Genomic DNA, 13,710 nt, shown 5'->3' on the forward strand with positions numbered 1-13,710 from the left:
TTTTTTTTTTTTTTTTTTTTTTTTTTTTTTTTTTTTTTTTTTTTTTTTTTTTTTTTGGTGCTGGAGATTGAACCCAGGGCCTTGTGCATATGAGGCAATCACTCTACCAACTGAGCTACATCCCCAATCCCTAGAAATGCACATAGTTTAAAAAAAAACCTGAAATGATAAAAATAAATGCTAAAGGAATTTAAATAAAAATTGTATTCAATACCTGCCTCAGACACTGCTATTAACTCACCATGTCTTCTTTTCCTTAATAACAGAAATTCCAATGTTAAGATCAATCAGTATGGCCAATATCTGACAAATGAGACATAAGCACAAGTTTTGGGTTGTACTGTCCAAAAAGCTGTTCAATAGAAGCTGGCTCAACTAGACATGCTCCCTTTATTGGCCCTTCCGATTTTCCTTGAAAGTTTGTAGACAACAGCAGGAAGAGACAAGATAAAGTGCTCAAAATGTATATCTCTGCAGTTTCTTTTAGCATAAAGGCTAATATTCTATCCCTACATTACCAAGGTTATTGTATTATAGTCTATGTTCTTAATAACTTGAATGACTTAAAAAAATTAACATCCTCTTCAAACTCTAACCTGCAACAAAATCACCACCCCAATTTTTTTTTTAAAGAGAGAGAGAGAAAAAGAGAGAGAATTTTTTAATATTTATTTTTTTTTAGTTTTCGGTGGACACAACATCTTTATTTATTTTTTATGTGCTGCTGAGGATCGAACCCAGTGCCCCGCACATGCCAGGCAAGCGCGCTACGGCTTGAGCCACACATCCCCAGCCCACCACCCCAATTTTTAAATGTGTATGCATGGGTTCCATTCCATACTTACTAAACCCTGTGACAAAGCCAGCACTACAACTGATTTTGAGGTTTTAATGGCTTACCTTGGGGTTCTTGAGATAAAATTATTAAAATCTGATCTCTGCCTACCTTTACAACTATCAAAAACCACTCTCTCTCTCTATTTGCACTTCAGCCTCACTGAGTTCCTTTGGCCCTCTTGTCATGCTCTTTCACACCTCCCAGCCTTGGTTTAAGTTGGTATCCCTACCTATTAATCACCACCTGACCCTCTTCCCTAATGTAACTATTCTATTATTTATCCTTCACTTCTGAAGTCATGCTTTTTGTAGACTTCCTCCTCAAGACAACTTTAGGCAACTGGCACTTAACACATGGTAATATGAACACCTATTTTCTAGTATTGTACCTGACAGATTCTAAAAAGATATCTGTGAATTAGTAAATGCTTAATACTATCTCCTCTTTTGTTTTCTAATTGAAACTACTGTAAGCCTCCATCTTCCACACAAATTCTCATTTTCTTCCAGGTTTCTTTGCTTCTATATTTCTTCTTTTGGTTCTTCATCAAACTTATCTAACTTAAATGTAATATATAGAAATAACTTCTGAAGAATCAGAAAATCTACAAACACTGAGTCCACTTCCCACAGTCACAACTGTGCAAACCTAAAAACACTGGTTCCTATGGATGCTGCATATATGCTTCAATTCATAAATTATTTTTTCCTGAAGAAACGTCTAATACTTGGAAATTTTCACTCACGTACGTTATCTGGTTGGTCCTTAGGGTCCTCTCTTATTTATTTTCCAGTAAAGATAATACTTTATATCATATAATTCTAATTTATAAGATATTTTCATACTGTGTTTCCATTTTATGCTTACAATAAAAAATGTCCTTGAATAATAATGATCATCACATTCCACCATCATTAATAATCCCATGCCCTTCCCTTCCCCCCTCAAACCCCTCTGCCCTATCTAGAGTTCATCTATGATATGAAAAATTATGCTCTACATGTGTAATAAGAATTGTAATGCATTCCGCTGTCACATATAAAAATAAATAAATAAACAAATAAATCAATAAATAGATAAATGTATGTCTTTGAAAGCCTATGTAAGGAGTTTTCCTAGACCCTTACATAGGAGGCAAAACTTCAGGGTTAATAATATTCTTCATTTCAGCTGCAGCCAAACTCTTAGTTCCAATACCAATCCTGGCCTGTTGGCCAAAGGTCCCGATGTGACCCTTCAAATATCCCCTGTGCTGCCATGTTTGTTCAAAAGTTACTGCTCTGGGATCCCTTTTGTTTCTGGTACATGTAAGTAAGCCTTCTTTCAAGTTCAGTCACACAATTTAGTGGTTTCCTTTGCTCTACTTTGCCTAGCATTTTCATATATTTGAGGGAAGGGACTGCTCTGGAAAGCAGAGAACGCCAGCATGACAGAATGGTAAAATTCCCTTTTTCTATTCCCTGTTCTCCATTCAAATCAGTCCTATGACCTAATGAAAACATTAAGACTCATCCTGGGTTTAGGAATAAAATAATGATGACTTTCTAAGAAAAACAGTAGCAAACGGGCAGCTGCTTTACCATTATACAAACAGAAGAAACTAGTACTGATAAACCATGAAGATTTAAAATGTCAAGAAAGTAATATTGGTGTGGGTATGAAAGTCATAAGGGGGGAATGAAAGAACACCTCAAACCAGTAATACTACAGAAGGAAAAGAGATCATTTGTGTATTTAACCATAATAAGTAAAACAGATTGTAGGGCTGGGGATGTGGCTCAAGCGGTAACGTGCTCGCCTGGCATGCGCGGGGCGCTGGGTTCATCCTTAGCACCACATAAAAATAAAATAAAGATGTTGTGACCACAGAAAACTAAAAATAAATCTTAAAAAATTCGCTCTCTCAAAAAAACAGATTGTAACAAAGCCTTAAATCAATAATTTAATTCTATTAAAGATTACTTGTCTAACACATAAAATTTTTCCTTATTATATTTCCATTTCCCTACCTTTTCGTCTTATTGTTTTAAACTGTAAGTAGTATTTAGATGAGTTAGACTCGTGGTTGAATGGGTGATATACTAATGGATACACTGATAGAAGGTAATCTAATTGTCCATAAAAGTTTATAATAGAGGACTGTGTGCCTGAAAAACAGAGCTGTACACATAGACAAAACAAAGAACTGTGTTTATTAGAGAAGCACACTGTACTAAATTTTCATTTTGTCTTATTCTCTTCGCATCCTAATACTGTTTAGTTAAGTTTCAATGCCATTCAAAAGCATTTCTTTGGGAGAATTTTTTTTTTTTTTTTTTATGCCCATTTTATTTATTTTTTTTTTTAATTTTTTTTTTTATTGGTTGTTCAAAACATTATAAAGCTCTTGACATATCATATTTCATACATTAGATTCAAGTTGGTTATGAACTCCCAATTTTACCCCAAATACAGATTGCAGAATCACATCAGTTACACATCCACATTTTTACATAATGCCCTATTAGTAACTGTTGTATTCTGCTACCTTTCCTATCCTCTACCATCCCCCCTCCCTCCCCTCCCATCTTCTCTCTCTACCCCATCCACTGTAATTCATATTTCTCCTTGTTTATTTTCCCATTCCTCTTTGGGAGAATTTTTTAAAGAATTTTTTTTACACACACCAAAGGGAAAATTCAGGGTTAATTTACTGGTGTTTGGAAGTTCAACTGTGTATTATGCTTTCTAATCCTTTCTTGTCACTGTAATTGTTTATATCTGTACACTCATTAGATGAGCCTGAGGTTTCTGCTACATGGAAATAAATATACTTTTAAGATTACTGTGAAAATGAAAAGAGAAGTAAAGCATACTGCCCTACTCAGGAGTTCAATATTGATAAGTATAATAGATAAAACCATTGATCTTTTTCCTGAGTTCAAGATCAGAATCATTATTTCAAAGTTTGTTTTAGGTGTCCTTTGGACTGTCATAATTAACAAATATAGGAAACGTGTATGAATAATAACTATAAATATATTAAAATATTCAAAACAAATTATATAATAAAAAGGAAGATGATTACTAGTTGGTACCATGTATCAGACATTAGATTCTTGTTCAATCTTCCAGTTTTGACTGGTATAAGTCCATCCAGCTAAAGATAAGATTTCTCAGTATTTCTTTCATCTAGTTGTGGCCTCATGAATTGGTTTTGGCTATAGAGATAGGGTCAGAAATAATGTGTGATATTTACATCATATCCTTAAATATAAAATGGCTTGCCTTATATCCTCTTTCCTACTCCCAGCTCCTTCGTGCTTGTTGAAAACAACCATTGAATAATCAGAAATCATATGTTAAGAACAACAAATCTGTCCCACGAACCCTGGGTACCTACATAACCAGAAAAGGTAGAGTTCACTTACCTGACAGTGAAAAACAATAGCATCTGAGCCCCTGTGTTTTAGGGTCTCTAGCAGAACATATTAAATCGTTCAATAATTAATACACTGTATTGTTTGTGCAATAAGTATTTTTGGAAGAACACTTTTTACACATACATGATTTGACTTATTTGCTCATCAACTAACTATTATGTAAGGGTTTTTACTGGGGGCAAAAAGCTGTGGAAAAAAGAAAAATATAAAAGATGGATTAATTTCTGAGAGTAACTAGAGGTGGCAGAAAGGAAACTGGAGCAAAACTTACAGACAATAACTCAGCAGAAGTATCCATCCCCGTACTTTTCCCCATCTGGAAAATGTCTCTTCTCAGAAATAAATAATACAATTTTCCATTCTTTAGGACTACTCAAAAAAATATCATGCCCTTTATGTATCTATCCCTACTTTCCTCAGGCACAGGTCAACTGTTTCAACTCATATTCCTACAATATTTTGTTCATACTACTTATAATTCCTTCACAATATCACAATTATGTTTATACATATACTTCTCTTCTAACTATACCTTGAATTCATTAAATTGGAACCTTTATTTTAATTGTTTTAATAGACCATTATCTGCTTCAGCATAACTAGAAAAACAATATGGAAAGTAGTAGGCAATAAGTAAACACTAAATATTAACAAAAGAACATGTTTGTGGCAAAAGGTGAATAATTACTTTCAAACTTTTGGACCACAACCTAAAATATATTTTACATAATAGTGTGGTAAACACATACAAGCACACAAAGTTTTATCCAATAACACAAAAACTACCACCAAACGCTTTAGAAAATTCAGACTATCTTTTCACCTGTATGCCTCTAAAACTCAGGTAAATGCCATTGATGTGCTAGGCACTTGCCACCAAAAACAATAGTTCATTTATGCATTCAACTACCAAAATACAAGAAAAATTATCTTATAAAATGAAATTTTAAAAAAGTAGATATGATTGCTAGAACTGCTAGAGAGGGGTACTAGGAAGGATAACTTTTAGCATTGCTAATTTCAAAGGTAACTGTTTGAGTTAGCTGTGTTGAATCTGAGGCAAACTAAAAATATTTCCTTAAATATTCTCTAGTAAGCATTTAAGGAATGATCAGATGAGAAATAAGGCTATATATAAATACATTTAAAAATCACTGAAGAATAGCTACATAAAATACCTATAATTTATCACAATATCAATGACATAATAAAAATAACTAATTCTATAATTTAAAGCTATAATAATTTCTAGCAGATGTTTTTCCTCCATTAGTATAACCTGTAGAAATTAACTTTCAAAATAATCAAGTTGGAGATGACAACAGATAGCTCTTAGAGATCACACCAGACTGCCATGAGATGAAGTGTGTACATTTCACTGCATTCACTCTCTTCTACTAATATCATCTGCCTTAGTATAAACTTTCTTTTTACCTAGCCAGTCAAAATGTTTCACCATCATAAAAACCACATTACCTCGGCACTTCTAGTGTGCATGAAATTTGAAGATTATCAGTGATTTAAATGATCAAAGAAAGGCAAAAACAAAAACTACACTAACACCTTACTCATAGTATTGATTTGAAAGTTAAACCATTTGTCCTTGTAATCAAATTTCTCTCTCCTACATCTGAACTAGCACAGGATTTTGTTATATCTCCACATTTACTACATCCATCTGACATTACATATTTGTGAAGGCATCTCTCTTGATCATAAGCTTCAAAGAAGAAATTTTAGTGTTTCATGGTATCTACCACACAGTAAGCTTCTCAACCATCCAAATTAAGAAAAAGACAGATTATCTTATTTTTGAAAGCAACCACAGTAGAGCTGACAAGCGTAATTGAGAGTGCCCACTATAATGTCTTATGCCCCAATTCTGAGAGAGAGAGACAGAGAGAGAGATATTATCACAGACACTGAATTCCCAAAGTTAATATATTTGAACACAATTTTGCCACTGCTTTTTCTTTTTTGGTACTGGGAATTGGACCCAGGGGCATTTAACCACTAAAGCATGTCACTGGCTCTTTTTTAAAATTCTGAGATGGGCCCTTTGTAAGTTGCTTAGGGCCTCACTAAATTGCTGAGGCTGGTCTTAGCCTCCCGAGTTGCTGGGATTACAGGTGTGTGCCACCATGTATGGCTGCCTCTGCTTTTTAATCTCAGTGGTTTTAACTTGGATCTGACTTAATCCATCAATAAAGATATATTTGAGCATAGTTTTAACATTTAATTAAGGTTGACTTTTGAATAAGCATTCACCTCATATCACAGTAACAGATAATAATATATTTCCAATTGTAAACTGCAATTCCCATAGTTACTCATTTATAACAAGTTGATTCTGGCACAATAGAGTCCTAGGGTCTTTTCCTAAAACTAGTGGTTCTGACCAGTTCACTCACATGGAAAATAAATAATACACTACCAAAGGTATCTTTCTATCCACACACCACCCCCCCACTTTTTTTTTAATTCTGCGATACATCCTCTTTTCTCTTTCCTTTACCTTCAGGTATAGAATTACAAAGCTAGGATACCCAACATCTAATATAAAGGATGTGCACTTCTTCATCAGGGAACATGATTTCTATGAAAACTATCTCCAAGCAGGGCGCAGTGATGCACACCTGTAATCCTCCCAGTGGCTCAGGAGGCTGAGACAGGAGAATCATAACTTCAAAAGTCAGCCTCAGCAATGTTGAGGCATTAAGCAACTCAGTGAGACCTGTCTCTAAATAAAATATAAAATAGGGCTGGAGATCTGGCTCAGTGGTCTAGTGCCCAAGTTCAATCCCCAGTACCAAAAACAAACAAACAAAAAAACTATCTGCATCACTCATATGAATATACACCATTATTTCTTCATTTTCCCCCAAACTTTACCAATTCTATTAAGATTAGAAAAGTTAAAGAAATCCAGTAATTTACCAAATTCCATTTTCCTTTCAGTTCACATCCACATCTATATGGCCCCATGATCTAAATATACTCACTTAATTGATTTGTGTATATAAACTGTTCCTTCCACTATTGCTTCCAGATTATCATAATCTTTTTAGAAGTTAATTTATAGCTTTAAAACATGGTAAAAATGTTGAATAACTCCAGGTGAATAGTTTCAGATATGTGCATATGAATTTTACTATGAATACAATTCTTCTGGAAATCTTTTTAAAATGGAAATGATGATTCAGTAAATCTGAGATGCACAGGGGAACTTTTTAGGGAGAAGGAACTGTTCAGTACAGTACCAAGGTAGGATAATTTTATGCATTTGTCAAAACCCATGGAACTTACATTATGTCACAGAATAAATATAATTAAGCAGATTTTAAAAGTCAACAAGTATATTGGAAATCCTGGGGTGGAATTGAGACTAACAAATGAATCTAAATTTATTACAAATTTATGACATAATACCTTAATGAAGTTGAGGGCAAATAAGCTAACTCGAGTAACTTCGGAAAACAGTGGTTTGACTACAAACTGTAAGGCTAAATATTAAGTTACACTGTACATAAACACTGTATACCAGTTAATAAATTTGTTTCTCCTTTGGAATATAGTCTATAAATTCTGAAACTGCTTTACATACATGCTATGTTGAATATATGAATACACAGAGGTTGGATGGTAGGTTTCACATTTCTCATGTTAGACTTACAAAGTTATAAGGGAAGTTGAAATGACCTTGTAAGAAACGATATATGTGGGCTGGGGATGTGGCTCAAACGTGCTCGCCTGGCATGCGCAGGGTGCTGGGTTCGATCCTCAGCACCACATAAAATAAAACATAAAGATGTGTCCACCGAAAACTGAAAAATAAATATTAAAAAATTCTCTCTCCTCTCTCTTTAAAAAAAAAAGAAACGATATATGCTTATTTTAATATGTATATAGATAGACACAGAAATAACTTGATTCAGTATGTAAACATGTGTCACCTATCTCTGTTCACTTTGTCTAAGAGGCCTAGAAGAGTGACATTTGAGTAGCAACAAGCACAGCTGACACACAACTCTTCATTTCTAAAACCATCCTAGAATAAATAACAAACCAGTGAAGTCCTTCAAGAATGGCCAATTCTATGTCAAAAGGATGGCTTTGTGTTAAAAAAAATAATAATAATAAGATGACCTGAAAAGGCTTGCATAACCAAAGTTTAATTTCACAGCAAAATAAATAACTCACTAATAACAAAAAGTATAAAATATATATACATAAATCTTTGTATATATATAAACAGAAAAAAAATGGAGAAAAGAATTCTTTACAGAAATTCTACTTAATATATGCAGATATACTCCCACCAGGAGATGGAGTTTAATTACCACTCAACCCCTTGAGAGTGAGCTAGACACAGTAACTTGCTTCCAGGGAATACAGTATAAAAATTTTTCTACAGAAAAATTTAACTTGGTAACCTCGATTTGTGAATTTTAGAAAAGAGATTTGGTTTTCTTTTCTTTTTAATTAACGTAATAATTTCTGTGTAACAAAATAACATTTACAGGGTACTATGTCATAACTCAATAAATGTATACAATGCATAATGATCAGATCAGGATATTTAGCATGAAAAGTATTTTTATTCAGGACATTTCCATTAATCATATTTCCTACTCACTACCTACCACCACTGCCTCACCAAAACATTTTAGAAGTTGAGATCCAAAGAGGATAACTGAAGCATGAAACAATAATTAAAGTATTTCACTTCTATTGCATAATAGAATGAAAAGGACATAACTTTCCTATGTTAATATATGAATACACAATCAATGAAACTCCACATCATGAACAACCGCCAAGTATACTAAGTAGAATCCTAAGTAGAATAAGTTATATCCTATGTATGTATAATGTCAAAATACACTCTACTGTCATATATTTCCTATGCCAGTGTAACATATGGTTCCCCTACATAAATGTAAAATCTATACATTTATATTTATTATTATTAAAAAATATTTTAATGTATTAATGTTGTTAATTGTTAACAATATTGTTAATTAATATTGTTAACTGTTAACATTGTTAACACTGTAAAAAGACATAGTGAAATAAAGGTCAATAAAATTCCATTGCCACCTACACATGAATTCTAAATGACTATGACTATTAAGGCACATCAACATTTCCCCCCACTCCATAAGAATTATTCAGAAATATTACATTTATATTTAGGGATTAAAGTGATTCAAATAAATTCTTAAATGTACCTGGAAATTTTGTTGAAAATTTAATCTACATGCAAGTACCTATTAATCAATCCAAGCAAATTATAATCCTATATTTCAGGTATTTACCCAGAAATCTATTAATAGGGTAAATCATTCAAGATAACTTTACAATTAAAAAAAAAAATAAGTCTAACCGGGATTTGAGAAACTTTGTTACAAATGACAACAAAAGTTCAACCCAGCTGGAAACCTGCTTTGAAATCTTCCAACATTATCTTTAGAAAGTTTAACTTCAGTTATAAAAAAAAAATTGGTGTCGAGCAGAAACTGTTGTACAGGTGCATCCTGGCCCACATTTCATAATAAGTAAGTTTCAAAACAGTTATAATATAGCCAAAATGACCTATTTCCCTGAGCATTTTTTTTTTTTTCCTTTTTGGTCAACAGTTACAGAAAGTTCTCCGTATAGAAGGAAAACCCTCTTTTTTTCCTTTTTGGTAAGAAGTTAATTATAACAACCAAAATGCCCAATAACATCTTTTAATTCTATTTCACTTCAGAAACTTTCACAAAGGAAAATTCTGCAGTAAAAACACATTTTAAAATTCTGGCCAATAAAAATCAAATTCTTCTTAGTAGTTACAACTTTTGATTTTTCCAAGAAAATTCCTGTAACTAAGTTTACCTCTCAGTCTTTTAACTACGCAGGAGCTCTTTTCTTTACAATGTCTAATGAGTAAAGCATTGAAGGGAAAAAGTGAGAAGGGACTGTTATAACAATGACAGCTGAGCAAGGAAAGAGCAAAACATCTATAAGAAAGAAATGAAGGCAAAACAGAACCAAGTCTCTCTTTCTGATAAATGCCAAAGCAGTTGCAAAAACTAGATAACTTGATAACCACACTTCTCAGAAGCACACAAAACCTGTATAGTAGAATTAGTGACTCAGAACAATTAGAGAAATGTTTTGCATTCATTTAAAGTAAGTATGCACTGTGAAAGAATCCTTTTAAGTAAATATGATTTCACAGGACTTTTTTTTATTTTCACCTGTACAATTAAATTAGCTTTAAAATTCCTTTTTGCTTTAGGTATGGCAGCAAAATATAGAAAATATATAAAAGATTACTGGAATAGATAAATGGTCAAAATATACCAGCAGGTAATCTCCCTGCATATCCAAGTAGAATATTTTCCTATTTTGTATGGAGTTTGACTCCTGGGTTTCCTCTGTATATTTCTACCTATTGGCCAATTCATTATTCACTAATGAGTAAGAGAATGTATATAACATGACTCTTTTCTATTCTTGTACAGCAATCAATATAGCTACAGAGATCTGAATCAAAGCTGAGATTCAAAAGACTTTTAACTTTGCCTCTGGTGATTGCAGTCAAACTCTGTTGTCTGCAACTTCACCATACTTTGTAATTAAATTGTAGGATAAAACTTTGAAATCAGTTCAACTTCTCATTTTATAACTGGGAAAATCATGAGAACTTACTAGTGCAAAGATGGTGTCAGCTCAAGTTTTTAACTCCTAGACTAATACTTGCTCAACTAAATGATGTTTTCCATAACCTATTTCTTACTCTACTCTCTACAATATTCTTGCTATCCAAACATTCTATCAGGGAAAGGTGATAAAATACACTAAGCACGGCCAAAGAATTTCAAGTTTCAGATCAAATACATATAAGCACAACATAATTTTCTATCCAACTTTTTTTCTTAAACCCTACCAACTTGTCTGTTGTTATCCACCTCATTTCTCCATCACTATAATTAACGTCTCAGTTATGTAGCACTGTTACATAAAACATATTAATTATAATAAGCAAATGTTACAAATCTACACATTTTATTAGAAACCATTTTAAGTCCTTTACCTATAGAAGCATCTCAATTCTCAATTTAAAGATAAATGGTTTACACTTCATTGTATTTATTTATTTACTTACTTGTTTTTGGTACTGAGGATTGAACCTAGTGGCACTTAACCACTGAGCCACATCTGTATCCCTTATTTATTTTGAGACAAGGTGCCCACTAAGTTGATGTAGCTGGCCTCAAACTTGTGATCCTGTCTCACCCTCCTGAGTTGCTGGCATTACAGGCATGTGCCGTCATGCCCAGGTCCCCATTTTATTAAAAGAGCAAAAATCAGAGCATCAGAAATTAATTTACACTAGTTCACATAGTTAATAAGTGGTAGAACTGTTATAAGTAACCAATATGACTTCAAAATTCATTTTGCTGATTTTCACCTATGATAAGTGCACATAACTATGTGAATTTTATTTCAATGTGCAAGTAACTCAAAATTGGGGGTGCTAAAAAAGAATTTAAAAAGAGTATTCCGATGTGAAGAGTTGTTTTTTTTAAAACACATAAATTAGACAAATCTAATTTAAAAAGATACGGCACAAGTAAAAACTCTTAACTCATTCACAGATAATTAAAAGTTCACCATGAAAATTTAAAAAAAAAAGGGGGGGGGGGGGAATACAGTAAAACAAATGTCCAGATCAATGTTATCTATAAAGCTTTCTTCAGTGATAAAAATGTTTTCTATCTGTGCTGTCCAAGATAGTAGACACTACTCATGTGATATTAAGCACTTAAATGTGTCTGGTTTGTCTAAATAATAAAATTTTGAATATTCTATGATTTAAATTTAAACAGCTACATGTGGCTAGTGGCTACAGCACTGGACAGCAAAGGTGCAAAAAGCCAAATGCCAGGCAAAATGAGTGCACCAATTCTTACTATATTTAAGATTTTTACCAACAGTCAAATCAATTTGAATACTTTTTTTTGTATGTTCCAGCTTCCATTATTACCTCAAGCATAAACCTAATATAGATTTAAGTACTTCAAAATTCAAAAGTTCCAAAGAACTTAAATATTTTAAAAAATATTTAGAATAGGTAATGTCAACAAAGCTTCAAATACTAGAAACCTTTTCAATATTTGGATGGCTAAGACTACAAATTTATAAAAAACAGCAAATGGATATTCAGTTCTCCTCACAGTAAACAGTTGATAAAGTTGTTGCTTACCTTGATTCTCCACTGCTGTTTCTAACACTTTCTTCATCACTATGTCCATTCATTGTAAATATCAAGGAGTTTTAAAATAAAATATAAATCTTCCCAGTTTAAAAGATGAATATAAATACTGACTCCTCTTTGAATATCAAAAATTCAGATGAATTTTCTTGAACATTCACAATTTCCTGGGACCCTCTTTGATTCACCTAAGGAAAACATGAAAAAATAAGAACACTTTCTGTAGAAAAAGATAAATAACACCTGCTTAGAACTTGTAGAAATCTACCTAGGCCAATTAGACTAAAGATGGTAAGGAAGGGGTGGAGGTCTTTTACTTAACATATCTCAGCTTCTATTATGTACTTTCTTATAACTTACTAGAATTTAGCAGGCTATATTGCTAAAATGTTTTCCACAGAAGAAATCAAAACATTTGTGGAGTGATAAAACTTTTAGAGACTGCCACTGTGTATCAATATTTATATAATTTACTAAAGCAAAGTGGTACCATGCAACATATAACTACATCCCTAGAAAATGGAGTCTTATTTGATAACTTGATTAAATAAGTGAAGGGGGAAAAAGGGTTACTCTTAATGAAGGCCTAATTTCTATCTCCAAGAACTTCATATACTCCTGTGAAGGAAAGTTTTGGAAATGTTCACATGAGAAAATAATAAAAAGTTACATAATTTTAGCAAAAATGCACAGGACAAAATAAACATGCTCTTTTTCAGGTAAACTGATAGTGGAGTGAAAAAAAATATTTACTAGTTTGGACTCGCAGAGATTCCATGAAAAAAATAAAAAAGTAATAGAATATACACTCTATGTGCTTTTTTTAAAGTAAAATTTGGTGCAACATAATAAAATACCAAGACACAGTATTTGCACTCTCAAGATTTCAGCACAACAGTAGAGTCACCTACAAGCCATCCACGAATAAACAAAGGAGATCTCTGGCAGGGGAGGGAGAGGAAGAAGCGGGGGAAGGAGACGTCAGATCCTTCCCCAGTCAGAAAGTACTGAGACAGCCTACAGAAGCAGAGCTGTCCTCAGACCTCAGCAATGAAAATTTTCTCCTATGATTATCTGCATTACACACAAACACAAAGAGGTGAGGAAACAGGCTGTTGCCAGCTCAATCATAGAAGATTCTGTATGTGGATTGGGATCTTAATTCTCCAGACTTCAGGGTAGTCTAC

The 13,710-nt window shown here is 33.0% G+C and overlaps 1 protein-coding gene across 5 annotated transcripts in view; it reads right to left on the reverse strand.

Moving 5' to 3' along the window:
- The window catches only part of Chd1 (chromodomain helicase DNA binding protein 1), a 77,498-nt gene extending 64,525 nt beyond the window's left edge, over positions 1-12,973 (reverse strand). Inside the window, exon 1 of one of the 5 annotated variants that reach the window (XM_048811482.1) lies at positions 12,515-12,973. In XM_048811482.1, coding sequence (XP_048667439.1) covers positions 12,515-12,567 — 53 coding nt within the window. In that variant the 5' untranslated portion in view covers positions 12,568-12,973. The remainder of the gene's footprint in view (positions 1-12,514) is intronic. The other 4 variants (XM_048811479.1, XM_048811480.1, XM_048811481.1 and 1 more) reach the window with 4 other exon arrangements.
- Positions 12,974-13,710: the final 737 nt, after the last annotated feature.

Source organism: Marmota marmota, unplaced genomic scaffold (assembly GCF_001458135.2).
Source record: "Marmota marmota marmota unplaced genomic scaffold, marMar, whole genome shotgun sequence".
Taxonomy (NCBI): Eukaryota; Metazoa; Chordata; class Mammalia; order Rodentia; family Sciuridae; genus Marmota; species Marmota marmota.